This window comes from Rhamphochromis longiceps, linkage group LG7 (assembly GCF_057381845.1).
Source record: "Rhamphochromis longiceps isolate RC_006_pf linkage group LG7, R_longiceps_female_GT1.1, whole genome shotgun sequence".
Classification (NCBI taxonomy): Eukaryota; Metazoa; Chordata; class Actinopteri; order Cichliformes; family Cichlidae; genus Rhamphochromis; species Rhamphochromis longiceps.
Window position 1 is genome coordinate 70,831,246 of NC_140563.1, and position 17,151 is coordinate 70,848,396.

The following is a 17,151-nucleotide window of genomic DNA, read 5'->3' on the forward strand; positions in this document are numbered from 1 at the left end:
CAGTTTGGAGGCACAAATCACAAGCTTTGTTCACTACAGGAACTCAGTGACCCGAATCTTTAAGCAGACAGATCGACTTCTCCACATTTAAAGTGTCGGTAAGTTCTCCAGGAGTTCCTCAGGGTTCTATTCTCGGTCCTCTACAGTTTCAACTAAAAACACAAAAATCTGCTTTAACTCTGCTTCTGGTCTCCACCAAGCAACCTCTGAGGCAACCAAAGTCCACTAGAGGCTCCAGCAGAGTCATAGACTTTCATGTTAAAACTTTCTACCAGAAATAAGCATGTTCACAGCCTTAAACGTGTTTCTTAGCAGTAATGACGCTGTTTTATTTCCTTTATTGTGCTGCATCTACCAAACACTTTCTTAATAATAAAGATGAACAGTAGCTGCAGCCTTGACAGCATTTATGCCTTGTTACATCAGTCACTGCTCATTAAACACATCATGGAGAAGCAGCAGGAAGTAGATGGATTAATTAACTACATAAACATCAAACATTTACAGCCCAAATTGTGATAAGAGGCCATGTCATCTGAGCTGGAAATGGAGACATGATGGCATTATCTGCTTTGATTTAAGGACGTTTTGCACCACCGGCTGTTTGTCAGACCAACCACTGAGCTGCAAGGATGGAAACAACCTTTTGTTCGCATTTGTTTTGCCCATCTTAAATCTCCTTCTACATTTAGATGGAAACCTGCGATAGGACCAAACTCCATGAAAGGAAAGCAAAAAGCCAGCTGCCAAAAACAAAACAAAAACGCACCAGTGCTGTTACAGCCGCCTGCAGCGGCAGCGCAGGAGGCTGCAGAAGGTTTTTCTGAAGGTCACGTTGCACAGGGCATAGCAGCCGGGGTTGACAGTGCTGTTCACGTAGCACAGCCAGTATCCTGTGGTCCACAGGGCGTCAGGAATGCGGCAATGGCAGAAGGCAGCAACAACGGCCATGACATTGTACGGCGTCCAGGTGAGGACAAATACCAGGATGATGGCCAGGATGGTCCTCGTGACCCTCCTCTCCCTCGCCATCACTCGCTGCCGCCTCCTCTCATGTGAGCTGATGTCGGGGCAGGAGGAGAAGACTGCCGAGGCCGCCCTGTGGAGGTCAGCGTTGAATGAGTCTTCAGATTCAGTCTTGTTGTGGTCTTCGTCTCCGGTGGGTTTGACAGCAGTTTGAGAGGGATGCTTCTGAGGAGACAAACAAGCCACCTTCACTTCTTTTCATCAGGCGGCCTTACAACCAATCTCTCTATTTGGATTGAACAGGGAGCCAATATAGTAGACACATGCTCTCTTTGCATTCCTTGTCCATTCTCTTGCCTTTTAGACTACAGCCATCTTTGGGAGGTAGAGCAGGTCATCTTAGAGTCATTTAAATGACTCCAAGGTTTCCTTACAGTGTCGCTGAAGGCTGAAGTAATGCTATCCAGAGGAAGCGTCTGGCTTCATAAGGCATTTCTAAGATTTAGTACAATAACCTCAGTTTGATCTGAATTAAGAAGCAGAAAGTTAGCGGCCATCCAGGTCTTTATGTCTTTAAGACATTCCTGCAGTTTAACTCATTGGTGTGTGTTATCTGGCTTCATGGACAGATAGAGCTGGGTGTCATCTGCATAGCAGTGTAAATGTATGCTATGTCTTCTAATGATGCTGCCTAAGGGAAGCATGTATAATGTAAACAGAATTGGTCCTAGCACTGAACCCTGTGGAACTCCATAATTAACCTCAGTGTGTGAAGAGGACTCTCCATTTACATGCACAAACTGGAGTCTATTAGATAGATATGATACAAACCACTGCAGTGCAGTACCTGTAATACCTACAGCATGTTCTAATCGCTCTAATAGGATATTATGGTCGACAGTATCGAACGCTGCACTGAGGTCTAGCAGGACAAGCACAGAGATGAGTCCACTGTCAGAGGCCATAAGAAGATCATTTGTAACCTTCACTAAAGCTGTTTCTGTGCTGTGATGAGCTCTGAAACCTGACTGAAACTCTTCAAATAAACCTCTGCAGATGATCTGTTAGCTGTTTGACAACTACTCTTTCAAGGATGTTTGATATAAAGGAAGGTTGGAGATTGGCCTATAATTAGCTAAGACTGCTGGGTCTAGAGATGCTTTTTGAGTAAAGGTTTAACTACAGCCAGCTTGAAGGCCTGTGGTACATAGCCGATCATTAGAGATAGGTTGATCATATTTAAGATCGAAGCATTAATTAATGGCAGGACTTCTTTGAGCAGTTTTGTAGGAATGGGGTCTAAAAGACACGTTGATGGTTTGGAGGAAGTAATTATTGAAGTTAACTCAGAAAGATCAATTAGAGAAAAAGAGTCTAACTTAACATCAATGGTACTAAGAGTAGCTGTAGATAATATTACATCTGTGGGATGATTACTGGTAATTTTTTCTCTAATGATAAAAATTTTATTTGTGAAGAAGTTCATGAAGTCATTACTAGTTAACGTTAAAGGGATTGTTGGCTCAACAGAGCTCTGACTGTTTGTCAGCCTGGCTACAGAGCTGAAGAGAAACCTGGGGTTGTTCTTATTTTCTTCAATCAGTGATGAATAGTAAGATGTTCTGGCTTTGTGGAGGGCTTTCTTATAAAGCAGCAAACTATTTCTCCAGGCTAAATGATGATCCTCTAAATTTGTGACACGCCATTTCCTCTCCAGATTACGAGTCATCTGCTTTAGGCTACGTGTTTGAGAATTATACCACGGAGTCAGGTACTTCTGATTAGAGACCTTCGTTTTCACAGGAGCTACAGTATCCAGAGTCGTACGTAGGTAGGAGGTGAAATTATTAACAAGATGATCAACCTCTGTTGGAGCAGCGTTCAGGCAGCTGCTCTGCTCTGTGTTGGTACAGGGCACTGAAGATGATAACAGTGGGTGGATTATATTCTTAAACTTAGTTACAGCGCTTTCAGAAAGACATCTACTGTGATAAAGTCTACTCTCCACCGCTGTGTAATCAATTATTGTAAATGTAAATGTTATCAGGAAATGATCAGACAGCAGAGGGTTTTCAGGAAACACTGTTAAATGTTCAGTTTCTATGCCATATGTTAAAACAAGGTCTAGAGTGTGATTAAAGTGGTGGGTGGGTTCTTTTACATTTTGAGAGAAGCCAATTGAGTCTAATAACAGATTAAATGCCATGTTGAGGCTGTCATTTTTAGCATCTACATGGATGTTAAAATCACCCACAATAATTATTTTATCTGAGCTCAGAACTAAATTAGATATAAAGTCTGAGAAATCAGACAGAAACTCTGTGTAAGGCCCAGGTGGACGATAGATGATAACAAGTAAGACTGGTTTCTGAGTTTACAGCTGGGGTGGACGAGGCGAAGCATCAGGCTTTCAAATGAATTAAAAGTCTGTCTTCGTCTTTCATTAATTAATAGGCTGGTGTGAAAAATTGCTGCCACACCTCCCCCTCGGCCTGTGCTTCGAGGTTTCTGGTAGTTAGAATGACTCGGGGGTGTTGATTCATTTAAACTAACATAATCATCCTGCTAAAACCAGGTTTCTGTAAGGCAGAGTAAATCAATTTGTTGATCAATTATTAAGTCATGTACTAACAGAGACTTGGAGGAGAGAGACCTAATATTTAATAATCCACATTTCACTGTTTTACTCTTTGGTTCAGATGTGGATACTGTATTGTTCTTTCTTTGTGATTGTTTATGTTTAAGTTGTTTGTTGCTGGTTTTTAGTTTGTTTTTTGTCTGTTTGGGAGCTGACACAGTCTCTATGGAGATGGGTTTTTGGGGGGGTAGCAGGAGGAGAGAAGCTGCAGAGAGGCGTGTAAGACTGCAACTCTGCTTCCTGGTCCCAACTCTGGATACTCATATTTTGGGGGGTTTAATAAATTTGTCCATATTTCTAGAAATGAGAGCTGCTCCATCCAAAGTGGGATGGATGCCGTCTCTCCTAACAAGACCAGGTTTCCTCCAGAAGGTTTGCCAATTATCTATGAAGCCCACATCGTTTCTGGGACACCACTCAGACAGCCAGCGATTTAAGGAGAACATGCGGCTAAACATGTCACTCCTGGTCTGATTGGGGAGGGGACCAGAGAAAACTACAGAGTCCCACAAAGTTACACACCGATTCAATATTGATTTTAGTGACCTCCGATTGGCGTAACCGGGTGTCATTACTGCCGACGTGAATTATGATCTTACTGAATTTACGTTTACCCTTAGCCAGCAGTTTTAAATTTCCTTCAATGTCGCCTGCTCTGGCCCCTGGAAGACAATTGACTATGGTTGCCGGTGTCTCTAGCTTCACATGTCTGAGAACAGAATCACCAATTACCAGAGTTTGACCCCCGGCGGGTGTGTCGCCGAGTGGGGAAAAACGGTTAGACACATGAACGGGTTGCTGGTGTACCTGGGGCTTCTGTTTAGGACTATGTTCCTCCTCACAGTCACCCAGCCACCCTCTTTCCCCAGCTGCTTGGGGTCTGCCAGGGAACAGCTAGCGGGGCCTACGCTATCTTCGGCTGCACCAGCTACAGGGGCCTGGCTAGCTACGGGTGAATGAAGGGTGCGAAGCCGAGTCTCCAATTCAGTAATCCTGGCCTCCAGATTGAGAGGCTGAGGAATAACCTCCAGCACTGTCAGAGTGCTTATTTACAGTCCTAATATCATCTCTTTTCCTCCATAACCTCCGCTCTGACACAAATGTGCTGCAGTGCAGTCACAGATCTGCCATCCGAGTTCCTCGACCCTCCGAGCAGCAGCCCGGACTCTCAGCCAGCCTCCAAATATTTATGCAGAGCTCATTAAAGTGGACAAAATGCCGCGTTTCCTCCTCCGCCTCATAACGATATCATTTTAAACACTAATAAGGAGCTCAGGATCACTCGGCTGCTGTGCTCAGATCAGCTTTATTAATGTCAAAAAAGGCATTTTGTTTGTACCCACACATTCTGCAGCCTGTAAACACTCATAGATATATAGAACAGAAATATGCTTTATTGTGGAAATCCAGGTGTTCCAGCAACAAAGTGACAGGAAGTTGGAGCGTTCAGAAATCGGAAGACACACTGCTGCATGTGAAGGCCCAGCTCAGTGAGCTCAAAGAAATAACTGGAAGAATGATAAATGTCTAAAAATGATCATAATGTGAAGCCTCGCAGCGAGGTCACTGCTCCTCTAACTAAACATGTGACACAATGTGCAGGAAAGTGCAGGACAGGTAAAGATGCCATGGGAACACCAGCCCATCCACATCAACGGGTCAGCATCACAGAGGACTTCTCCTGGACCCTCACACAGACACTGCTATCAGGAAAGCTCGCCAGTGGCTTTACTTCCTGAGGAGGCTGAGGAAGTTTGGCATGAACGCCAACATCACCTCAAATTCTTACAGGTGTGCGATCGAGAGCTTGCTGATGAGCTGCATCACAGTTTGGTACGAAGCTGCTCAGCCAGCAGCCAGAAATCACTACAGAGGGTGGTGAAGGCAGCAGAGCACATCACTGGCACGAGGCTTCCTGCCATTCAGGACATTTATCTCCAGCCTCCATCATCAAGGACCACAGCCACCCAGCACATCAGCTGTTCTCCTTGTTACCATCTGGCAGATGTTACAGGAGTCTGTCTGCTCGGACTACAAGACTTAAAAACAGTTTTTACCACCAAGCCATACGACACCTCAACCACAACACTTAAACACACACACACAGTCCACAGCACAGCACTCAGAAGCTACCTGCAGCTTCACAAGTACTCTGTATAATCTGCACTGGTCACTCCACTTTATTGTCATTGATATTTATATTTAAAAGTGCAATACTGTAATTTTCTGCTGCTCATTCCTGTGCAATATCCCATCTGCCCCCCCTCACATTCCTGTTTAAGATTTTCTTAATTTAATCACTAGTGTACATATATTTATACATACATATATATATAGTCAGTTAACTGAAAATCTCTTTTTCTTTTACTACATCTTATTAATATTTTGCTCTTTTCTATTTTTCTATATATTTTTTATTATTTTATTTTATTTTTTCTACTATACCATGCTGCTCATCAAATACATTTCATTGCGATGTTGACCCTGTGCTAATTTGCATATGACAAATAAAACTGAAAACTGCTAGCGAGTTGGCTATGAGCTAAGCTAAGCTAGCGAAACCCTAAAGACGAAGCGAGTAAAGTGCGTGAAGATATGAAAAGCGAAGTTATCTATACGGTTTTTAATAAACTGCTACAAGAACACCACTGTGTGTTGGAACAGGAACAGGAAGTGATACTCTACCGCAGAGAGTGAACAGGAAGTGACAGCGCCCCCTGACAACAACATTAGAGACGGTAAACAGATGAAACACATCCTTACCCAGTGTCTCCAGCTACTCTCGGCCTGCGCTGTATCATCTGGACTTCTACATGTCTTCTTCTTCCTTCTGGTCTTTGGCGTGCAGGACTGGAGCTGGTTCGGGGTCAGGTCTGAGCAGGGGTCACTCGTCCCCATGCCTCGCCGCCTCAGCAGGAAGTCTTTCAAGGAGGGACTGGAAGCCCTGAGAGCACCCTGGTTTGGCATGAGCACACTCATTCGGCTGTAGCTGGCAACTGACAGGTGGCTGTAGAGGCCGATCATGATGATTGCCGGCAGGTAAAAGGAGGGAAGAGTCGTCCCCATAGTAACAGCAGGGCTAACAAGTAGACGGATGTAACACTGATCGTGAGGGACGACGCGCCCGCCCTTATCTGTCTGCCAGGACAGGATGGCGGGAGCCCAGAGAATGAAAGAAAGCAGCCAGGCGGCAGCAATCATCAGGCACGCCATCCTGCCCGTCCGCCGCACTGGGTAGCTGAGCGGTCGCGTCAGGCAAAAGTACCGATCCAGACTGATGAGCAGCAGGTTCAGGACCGAGGCGCTGCTCGCCACGTAGTCAAGGACGAGCCACGCGTCACATAGCACGGGGCCCAGCAGCCAGCGGCCCTGCAGCTTATACAGCGTGTACACGTTCATGGAGAACAGGCCGATGATCAGGTCGGCCACCGCCAGGCTCAGCAGGAAGTAATTGTTGACCATCTGCAGGTGACGGTTCACTTTGATGGACAGGATCACCAAAGTGTTGCCGAGAACGGTGAGGATGCTGAGGGAGGTGGTAACCATGGCAATGAGGACCAGCTGAGCGGTGCTGTACGGATATGGTGGTGAGAGCGGAGGCACACGGGAGGTGTTGACGGAGAGGCGGAGCAAAGTAGGCGTCGGTTCCATGTTTCCTAAAGTCACACACAAGAAGACTTTGAAATTATTGAACTGAAACGAGATCAAAGTGACCACAAAATAATAACAAGTGTTAAAACAGAAAAGACAGCGTTCCTTAAATCAGTCAACACTGAACCGTCAGCCTAGTGTGTGAAATTCAAAGAGTTCCTGATGTACTGGTTATTTTCCCATCAACTCAGGAGATAAAGAGCAAATCAAAGAAGCGAACATCAAATGGTCATCAATGGATGTTAATGACTTTTACTAATATAATTAAAAGAAAGAACTTTGTATACTTGCCCTGAAAATGAATCAGTATCTTCCTGAGAATGATTTCCTCTTCCTCACAGAAGCTGTTTTATTGCAGCTCACACAGAAACGATGAAGCTAAACAGTTTATACGAAGTTCTCCTCGTGCAGGATTTTATTTTCTTGCAGCAAAAACTGAAGATGTTTGAAGTTTATTATAAAGATCTCGTTACATTTAATGCAAAATGTTGAAACTCCTGTGATCATTCCCAAACCTCAGTTTGGACCACATGAAAGATTTAAATGTGCAAAAGGAGCATTCATGTGGAAACGACGGATAAATGTGACAAACTAACGATGAGCTGCAGCTCTGATCAGATACAGTCACAGCTGTGTCACACTCACATCGACATTTACCTGCTCGAGGTGCAGCTTTTGCACTTCTGTGTTATTACCTTGGTAAAAGTACTTTCACTTCAGAGAAATTTCCTCCAGCTCTGAGGAACTGACTGAAAAACACGTTTAAGCCTTCAAAATAAAAGCAGATTTCCTGACAGAATGAACCGGCAGGAGTTGCTGCGAGCGCGTTCAGAGGTTCGGTCCAGCTCACCGGGGGTGTTGGAGCTGCTCAGCTTGCCGCTGTCTGCCTGTCCATCAGTCCATCTGCAGCAGTTTACATGCAGCCTCCGTCCTGACGTCATCAGATGTGGGATGTAATGACACATTAGAGAAGATGAGCCCAGCTTCAGTTACCACCACACGGGTTTTAACTTCATCTTCCTCCCAGCATTACCGTTAGTGAAGACACTGCAGCAGGCACAGAGAAGCAAACGGAAACCTCCAGCACTGTCAGAGTGCTTATTTACAGTCCTAATATCATCTCTTTTCCTCCATGTTATCTGATTAACCTCCGCTCTGACACAAATGTGCTGCAGTGCAGTCACAGATCTGCCATCCGAGTTCCTCGACCCTCCGAGCAGCAGCCCGGACTCTCAGCCAGCCTCCAAATATTTATGCAGAGCTCATTAAAGTGGACAAAATGCCGCGTTTCCTCCTCCGCCTCATAACGATATCATTTTAAACACTAATAAGGAGCTCAGGATCACTCGGCTGCTGTGCTCACATCAGCTTTATTACCGTTTTCCTCGAGTGCTTAAACACAGTCCTTGAAACTATGCCTCGTATTCCCCAAACAGTAAACACAAATCCATGACGTCTCACCATATTTCCCAAACATCGTGTTATCAGGTTGAAATGCAGCTCTACACTCAAAACCATTCACCCTGCTGAAAAACCAAACTTTGCCACAGACAGCACACACAAGGCCTCAAAAACACACACACAATAACATAGTCGTACACATTGAACACAAAAAATGCAACCAATGTACAGACGTAGACAAAGGTGGTACCCACAATGGTCCCAGAAATAACTTTAATCTGACAAAAGTAATAATAAATAAAAATTCTATTAATCTTAACCAATGAAAGTTGGACACTGCTTTTCAACCATGCTTCAAATGAATTATTTAAAAAATAAATGCATGAAACAGGCCTGGACAAAAATGATTAAAGGTAAAGGATATAAGACCATCTCCAAGCAGCTAGATGTTCCTGTGACTACAGCTGCACGGCATTCACAAATTTCAGATCCATGGGAGCCAACCTCCCTGGACGCAGGAGGGAAATTGAGATGGATAATCCGAATGGTAACAAAAGAGCGCAGAAAGACTTCTAAAGAGATCCAAGCTGAACTTCATGCTCAAGGAACATCAGTGCCAGATCGCACCATCCGTCGTTGTTTGAGCCAAAGTGGCAGGCGTCGCCTTGGCCTGGAGGTGCACACGACATAAGGCTCTAAAGTAACTCCTCGGAGTGACCACAGGAACGGTTCATAGTGTTCATAGCTCAGGGAAATGGGTGTGCTCTTTGGAAAGTGGCATTATGCTTTTGAAATTTGGCTTCATTAGATTGCTTAAACACTATAACCAATCAAGAAAAACTGTAATCCCAAAGAAGGCATTTTTACCGCCTACCCACACATCCTGAAGCCTGTAAACACTCATAGAAATATAGAACAGAAATATGCTTTATTGTGGAAATCCAGGTGTTCCAGCAGCAGAGTTACAGGAAGTTGCAGCATTCAGAAATCAGAAAACTGCTGCATGTGAAGGCCCAGCTCAGTGAGCTGCCCTCGTGGTTACTGCAGGACTTCATGTTTTAATAATGAAGCTGACAGGTTATCCCAGATAAATGCACCGCGGACATCAGCTGGGCTTCGAACAAGGCTTAAATCATCGAGTCAATAAAGAAAAGATGCAACAAATCTGTGAGCACGAACAAATAAAACCACAGATGAAGTTCCATCTCCATAGAGACTGTGTCAGCTCCCAAACAGACAAAAAACAAACTAAAAACCAGCAACAAACAACTTAAACATAAACAATTACAAAGAAATAACAATACAGTATCCACATCTGAACCAAAGAGTAAAACAGTGAAATGTGGATTATTAAATATCAGGTCTCTCTCCTCCAAGTCTCTGTTAGTAGATGACTTAATAATTGATCAACAAATTGATTTACTCTGCCTTACAGAAACCTGGTTGCAGCAGGATGATTATGTTAGTTTAAATGAATCAACACCCCCGAGTCATTCTAACTACCAGAAATCTCGAAGCACAGGCCGAGGGGGCGGTGTGGCAGCAATTTTTCACACCAGCCTATTAATTAATGAAAGACCAAGACAGACTTTTAATTCATTTGAAAGCCTGATGCTTCGCCTCGTCCACCCCAGCTGTAAACTCAGAAACCAGTCTTACTTGTTATCATCTATCGTCCACCTGGGCCTTACACAGAGTTTCTGTCTGATTTCTCAGACTTTATATCTAATTTAGTTCTGAGCTCAGATAAAATAATTATTGTGGGTGATTTTAACATCCATGTAGATGCTAAAAATGACAGCCTCAACATGGCATTTAATCTGTTATTAGACTCAATTGGCTTCTCTCAAAATGTAAAAGAACCCACCCACCACTTTAATCACACTCTAGATCTTGTTTTAACATATGGCAGAGAAACTGAACATTTAACAGTGTTTCCTGAAAACCCTCTGCTGTCTGATCATTTCCTGATAACATTTACATTTACAATAATTGATTACACAGCGGTGGAGAGTAGACTTTATCACAGTAGATGTCTTTCTGAAAGCGCTGTAACTAAGTTTAAGAATATAATCCACCCACTGTTATCATCTTCAATGCCCTGTACCAACACAGAGCAGAGCAGCTATCTGAACGCTACCCCAACAGAAGTCGATTATCTTGTTAATAATTTCACCTCCTACCTACGTACGACTCTGGATACTGTAGCTCCGGTGAAAACTAAGGTCTCTAATCAGAAGTACCTGACTCCGTGGTATAATTCTCAAACACGTAGCCTAAAGCAGATGACTCGTAATCTGGAGAGGAAATGGCGTGTCACAAATTTAGAGGATCATCATTTAGCCTGGAGAAATAGTTTGCTGCTTTATAAGAAAGCCCTCCGCAAAGCCAGAACATCTTACTATTCATCACTGATTGAAGAAAATAAGAACAACCCCAGGTTTCTCTTCAGCACTGTAGCCAGGCTGACAAACAGTCAGAGCTCTGTTGAGCCAACAATCCCTTTAACGTTAACTAGTAATGACTTCATGAACTTCTTCACAAATAAAATTTTTATCATTAGAGAAAAAATGACCAATAATCATCCCACAGATGTAATATTATCTATAGCTACTCTTAGTACCATTGATGTTAAGTTAGACTCTTTTTCTCTAATTGATCTTTCTGAGTTAACTTCAATAATTACTTCCTCCAAACCATCAACGTGTCTTTTAGACCCCATTCCTACAAAACTGCTCAAAGAAGTCCTGCCATTAATTAATGCTTCGATCTTAAATATGATCAACCTATCTCTAATAATCGGCTATGTACCACAGGCCTTCAAGCTGGCTGTAGTTAAACCTTTACTCAAAAAGCATCTCTAGACCCAGCAGTCTTAGCTAATTATAGGCCAATCTCCAACCTTCCTTTCATATCAAACATCCTTGAAAGAGTAGTTGTCAAACAGCTAACAGATCATCTGCAGAGGTTTATTTGAAGAGTTTCAGTCAGGTTTCAGAGCTCATCACAGCACAGAAACAGCTTTAGTGAAGGTTACAAATGATCTTCTTATGGCCTCTGACAGTGGACTCATCTCTGTGCTTGTCCTGCTAGACCTCAGTGCAGCGTTCGATACTGTCGACCATAATATCCTATTAGAGCGATTAGAACATGCTGTAGGTATTACAGGTACTGCACTGCAGTGGTTTGTATCATATCTATCTAATAGACTCCAGTTTGTGCATGTAAATGGAGAGTCCTCTTCACACACTGAGGTTAATTATGGAGTTCCACAGGGTTCAGTGCTAGGACCAATTCTGTTTACATTATACATGCTTCCCTTAGGCAGCATCATTAGAAGACATAGCATACATTTACACTGCTATGCAGATGACACCCAGCTCTATCTGTCCATGAAGCCAGATAACACACACCAATGAGTTAAACTGCAGGAATGTCTTAAAGACATAAAGACCTGGATGGCCGCTAAGTTTCTGCTTCTTAATTCAGATCAAACTGAGGTTATTGTACTCGGCCCTGAAAATCTTAGAAATATGGTATCTAACCAGATTCTTCCTCTGGATGGCATTACCTTGGCCTCCAGTAACGCTGTGAGGAACCTTGGAGTCATTTTTGAGCAGGACATGTCCTTCAACGCACATATTAAACAAATATGTAAGACTGTGTTCTTCCATTTGTGCAACATCTCTAAAGTTAGAAATATCCTGTCTCAGAGTGACGCTGAAAAACTAGTTCATGCATTTATTACTTCCAGGCTGGACGACTGTAATTCATTATTATCAGGATGTCCAAAAAACTCCCTGAAAAGCCTTCAGCTGATCCAAAATGCTGCAGCAAGAGTCCTGACAGGGACTAGAAAGAGAGAGCAGATTTCTCCTGTTTTGGCTTCCTGTTAAATCCAGAATTCTAAATCCTGCTCCTCACATACAAGGTCTTAAATAATCAGGCCCCATCTTATCTTAATGACCTTGTAGTACCATATCACCCTATTAGAGCACTTCGCTCTCGCTCTGCAGGCCTACTTGTTGTTCCTAGAGTATTTAAAAGTAGAATGGGAGGCAGAGCCTTCAGTTTTCAGGCCCCTCTTCTGTGGAACCAGCTTCCAGTTTGGATTCGGGAGACAGACACTATCTCTACTTTTAAGATCAGGCTTCAAACTTTCCTTTTTGCTAAAGCATATAGTTAGGGCTGGACCAGGTGACCCTGAATCCTCCCTTAGTTATGCTGCAATAGACGTAGGCTGCCGGGGGATTCCCATGATGCATTGAGTTTTTCCTTTCTAGTCACCTTTCTCACTCACTATGTGTTAACAGACCTCTCTGCATTGAATCATATCTGTTATTAACCTCTGTCTCTCTTCCACAGCATGTCTTTATCCTGTCTTCCTTCTCTCACCCCAACCGGTCGCAGCAGATGGCCCCGCCCCTCCCTGAGCCTGGTTCTGCTGGAGGTTTCTTCCTGTTAAAAGGGAGTTTTTCCTTCCCACTGTCGCCAAAGTGCTTGCTCATAGGGGGTCATATGATTGTTGGGTTTTTCTCTGTATCTATGAAGCGCCTTGAGGCGACTTATGTTGTGATTTGGCGCTATATAAATAAAATTGAATTGAATTGAATTGAATTGAAGTTCTGGTGCAGACTGACATCGGTACAACTTCTGCTGTTAACCCTTAAGAACCCAGACCTATTTCTACTTTCATGTAAATTACGGGGGTTGTAAGTTATATCAAATGAATCATATATAACACATTTCTGAAGTTTTTTTTGTAATAGCTCCACCCACTGCCCCAGATCTGAAATGTCACATATGCGTCACATCGGGCATACAAGGTACATTTGTTCCATATTTAGAAAGTAATTCTGTAAATCATCCAGGCTGGAGAAACTGATCAGGAGGGCTAGCTCTGTGGTCGGCATGAAGCTGGACACTCTGGTGAGAGAGAAGGACACTAAAGAAACTGATGGACATTATGAACAATGCTGGGCATCCTCTGCACACGGCCATTAACAACCAGAAGAGTCTGTTCAGTGACAGGTTGCTTCTCCCCAAGACAAGAACTAACAGACTTAAAAACTCCTTTGTCCCACACGCCATCAGACTGTTTAACTCCTCTCTGGAGGGGAGAGGGAGGGGAAACAGGAGGACAAAGGAGGGGGGAACAACTAAGCTGTAGTGCCTCTTCACCTCACTGTACAATACTTTGTGCAATACTTTTTGTAAATAGTCAACAGTGCAATAGACTCAATACTTGAAATGTGCAATTCACTTGTATTTTTATTTTTTATTCCTATTTATTCTATTTATCCCCTTCGTATATTTTATTTATATTTGTCTCTGTATTTATATATGTGTGTGTGTGTGTGTGTGTGTGTGTGTGTGTGTGTGTGTGTGTGTGTGTATATATATATATATATATATATATATAACAGTTCTGTAACTGTAACTTCGGTCGTTGCTGTGCTTTTTTTTGGAAGTCGAATTTCCCAGAGGAACCCACCCGAGGGATTAATAAAGTTCTATCTTATCTTATCTTATCTTATCTTATCTCTCTCTTACTTTCTTGCTTTTAAAAACAGAATTTCCTTTTTATTGTCAAATTCTTAACATGGATAATGATGGTAACACTTCTTGGTTTACTTCAACAAGCTTCTTGGAAAAAAAGTAAAATAAATCAGCCCAGTGTTGGAGGTACAACTCGAACTCTCTCAGGTGGTGGAGGTGGTGATGAGATGTTTTGTGATGGGCGCCCCCTGTGTGATTTCCAAAGGATCAGGCCTGTGGCAACTTCTGCCTGGAAGCTTCTTTGTTTCAGTGGCTTTTGGACACAAGTAGCTTGCAGTCACGACGGTAAATCAACCATGCGTTGACAACACCGAGCATGATGGCAGGACAGGTGGAGATACCACCTCCGTGACTTCATGTGGTATTGTACCTTGCAATGCAGGCGTCAAGCAGGTCGATACCCCCCATGAATGTGTTGTACTCCACAATGTGTGGCCTTTTGACCTCAACAAATGCCTTGCCCGATTTGCTCCAGCGACGGACTGTATCTTGAGGCTCAGTTGCACAATAGGATGAGATGAGGGTAACAGATTTGTTGTCATACCACTTCACAATAACCATGCTCTCCTCCTTAGTCACCCTGGCATCAACAGATCCTCTGCCTCTCTGGGCAAGACTTTTTTCATCTTCAAGCTGACGACCTGCTATGCGATTTCCACGAAGTGTTCCTACAAAGTAGATCTGTCGCTGAAGAAGTGTGAGCACAAGTGAGGCTGAGGAGAAGACGTTATCAGCAAATCTTTGTAGTTTTGCTCAGCTGGCAGAGTTTCACACAACTTCACCACAACATCTCCTCCAATCCCAACTAAAGTCTTCTTCCCAGTACCACCTTGATAAACAACAAAATCATGGAGCATACCACAGGATGAGCACCGGGCCCAGGTTTTCAATCCCCAGGGGTGGGGCTTTCCCTTCACATACTGCCTGATTGGGCCGTGTGTCCCTTGAAGGGTACCATTTGCTCATCAACAGAGTTGTACTCCTCTGGGACGAAACATTTCAAACCATGGACGGATCTTCCAGCACTTGTCTTCTGCATCTCTGTGTAATAAATCTGTATTGTCAGTGAAATGTAGAGACCCCAACAGGGTTTGAAATCGGTTGCGGGACATGTTATCTGCTACCATAGGACACCTGGTGTCATTTTCCCAGTATGCTCGATTTCCAGGCATTTGGCATAGACCCATCCTCAGAGACCAATGAGTATTTGTAGTTCTTTAACAGCGGTATTTACATTTCTCAGATGGTTGGAGTTTTGTACACTGTATAAATTTGTTTGTTCCATTAACAACAGCAGCATATCATCTGTGATGAAGTTTTTGAAGTTCTCCAGTGGAGTGTGGATCTCATCTGGAGGTTTGGCACAGGGTCCCTTGAATGTGACCTCAGGGGCTTCGAACATCTTCTTTCTCCAGGAGAATTTTTGTCCTTTGATAGCTGCCTTGGGCTGCCCAGTGAGAATATGGCTTGAATGTGGCTCTGTCTCAGAATCACTTGAATCACAACTGTCTGAATCACTGGATTCATCACTCTCCACGTCTTTGTGGGGGATGTAATTAGGGTCACCAGAATCTTCATCTGAGCTACTTTCACATCCCTCATACTCACTGTCCTCTGCAGTGATAAACTCCAGCGCATCTTGAACACTATGTTTTTTCCTTTTATTCATTCTACAAAAGAGTGAAAATGACAAAAAAAAAATGGGGGGTAACTGAAAAACGCCTCGACAAAGTTAAAGTAAAGTTCCATCACAAATTTAGGTAATTTAATAAATTAGTTATGCTTGAATTTAGTTAAATATGACTGAGAATTAACAACAAAGAATACGTTTACTTAAAATAACTGAATGAGCTAAACTGACTAAGCAAAGGATCAGTTTGTCTTTTTGTGACAAATATGTCACATCACTTTTTTTAAGAAAATTTGAGTTTAATGCCCGATGTGACATATTTGTCACAGCGATATTTAACAAACTGATCCTTACGGAGCCCCGCAGGGGACATGGGAGAAAAAAAATTAAGACGGACTTTTGCGAGATCTCGCAAAACTAACTGAATTCCAACAATGGCGGCAGCTACTTAGTTGTAATGTTACTCTTTCTGGGTCACAAAATACACATAAGATATTTTGAGGCTTGAATGTAGTTGTGTAAACATCAGATACCTGCTCGGTTTACAAGACATCACATATTTGCAAAAGTGCTCTGACCTGACACCCACTACCTCGAAGCTAACGGGAGGTCGAGACCTATTACAGCCGGGAGGAACACCGCTTTCCCGGCACATCGTGCCTCGACCTCCTGGTCGGCTTCGAGCTGGTGGCCTCCGAAGAATGCGGCTAAAACTTTTGCGAGATCCCGAGTTTGTTTTGCGAGATCTCGCAAAAGTCCGTCTTAATTGTTTTTTCCTCCCATGTCCCCTGCGGGGCTCCGTAGATTCTAGATCAAATTGTTTCAGAAATATTACCAAACTAGGTTACAAGTGACCTATGACATCTTATCTAAAGTTTAGAATTGCTGAATGAGTAAAAGCTTACCTTTGCAAAAAGAAAAGAAAGTTTTTAGAATTAGCATAGTGGTCTCATTAGCTAACCAGGCGGACCAAGACTTTGAAAATGGTGTCTTGAACACCCAGAGTGCCTCACTTGTCACATGACTGAACTAGTTTGTGCAGTAGACGTCACTTAGGGACTTTATTAGTTAAAAGTTAAACCATTATAGTTTTTCTCTAAGTGTAAAGGGGCGGTGACACCAGTGTCACTGTGGGTCCTTAAGGGTTTTAAATTTAAAATGTTAATTTCTGTAACAGTGAAAAAATTAAATCAAACTTTTCTGTCATTTGTTGTTCATCTGCCAGTGAGGGTGGTGTAATATGGGTGGATGACGTATCTGCTGCGTGTTTGTGATGCAGTGAGCTGAAGAAACGAGGAGCACAGAG

General features: G+C 43.1%; 1 protein-coding gene across 1 annotated transcript; it reads right to left on the reverse strand.

The window, feature by feature from the left end:
• Window positions 1-513: 513 nt before the first annotated feature.
• On the reverse strand, window positions 514-8,321 carry LOC146666964 (muscarinic acetylcholine receptor M2-like). Its single transcript, XM_085415115.1, has 3 exons — window positions 8,106-8,321; window positions 6,368-7,260; window positions 514-1,191 (listed from the first exon to the last, which is right to left on the reverse strand). The coding sequence occupies exons 1-3, from the start codon at window positions 8,218-8,220 to the stop codon at window positions 778-780; spliced, it is 1,422 nt and encodes a 473-aa protein (XP_085271241.1). The 5' UTR covers window positions 8,221-8,321; the 3' UTR covers window positions 514-777.
• Window positions 8,322-17,151: the final 8,830 nt, after the last annotated feature.

Excerpts from the sequence above, each read along its gene's own strand:
- LOC146666964 (XM_085415115.1), bottom strand. The coding sequence starts at position 8,220 with ATGTGTCATTACATCCCACATCTGATGACGTCAGGACGGAGGCTGCAT. Across the intron at positions 7,261-8,105 it reads GAGCAGCTCCAACACCCCCG|GAAACATGGAACCGACGCCT; the intron begins GTGAGCTGGACC and ends GTGTGACTTTAG. Across the intron at positions 1,192-6,367 it reads AGAGTAGCTGGAGACACTGG|AAGCATCCCTCTCAAACTGC; the intron begins GTAAGGATGTGT and ends TTGTCTCCTCAG.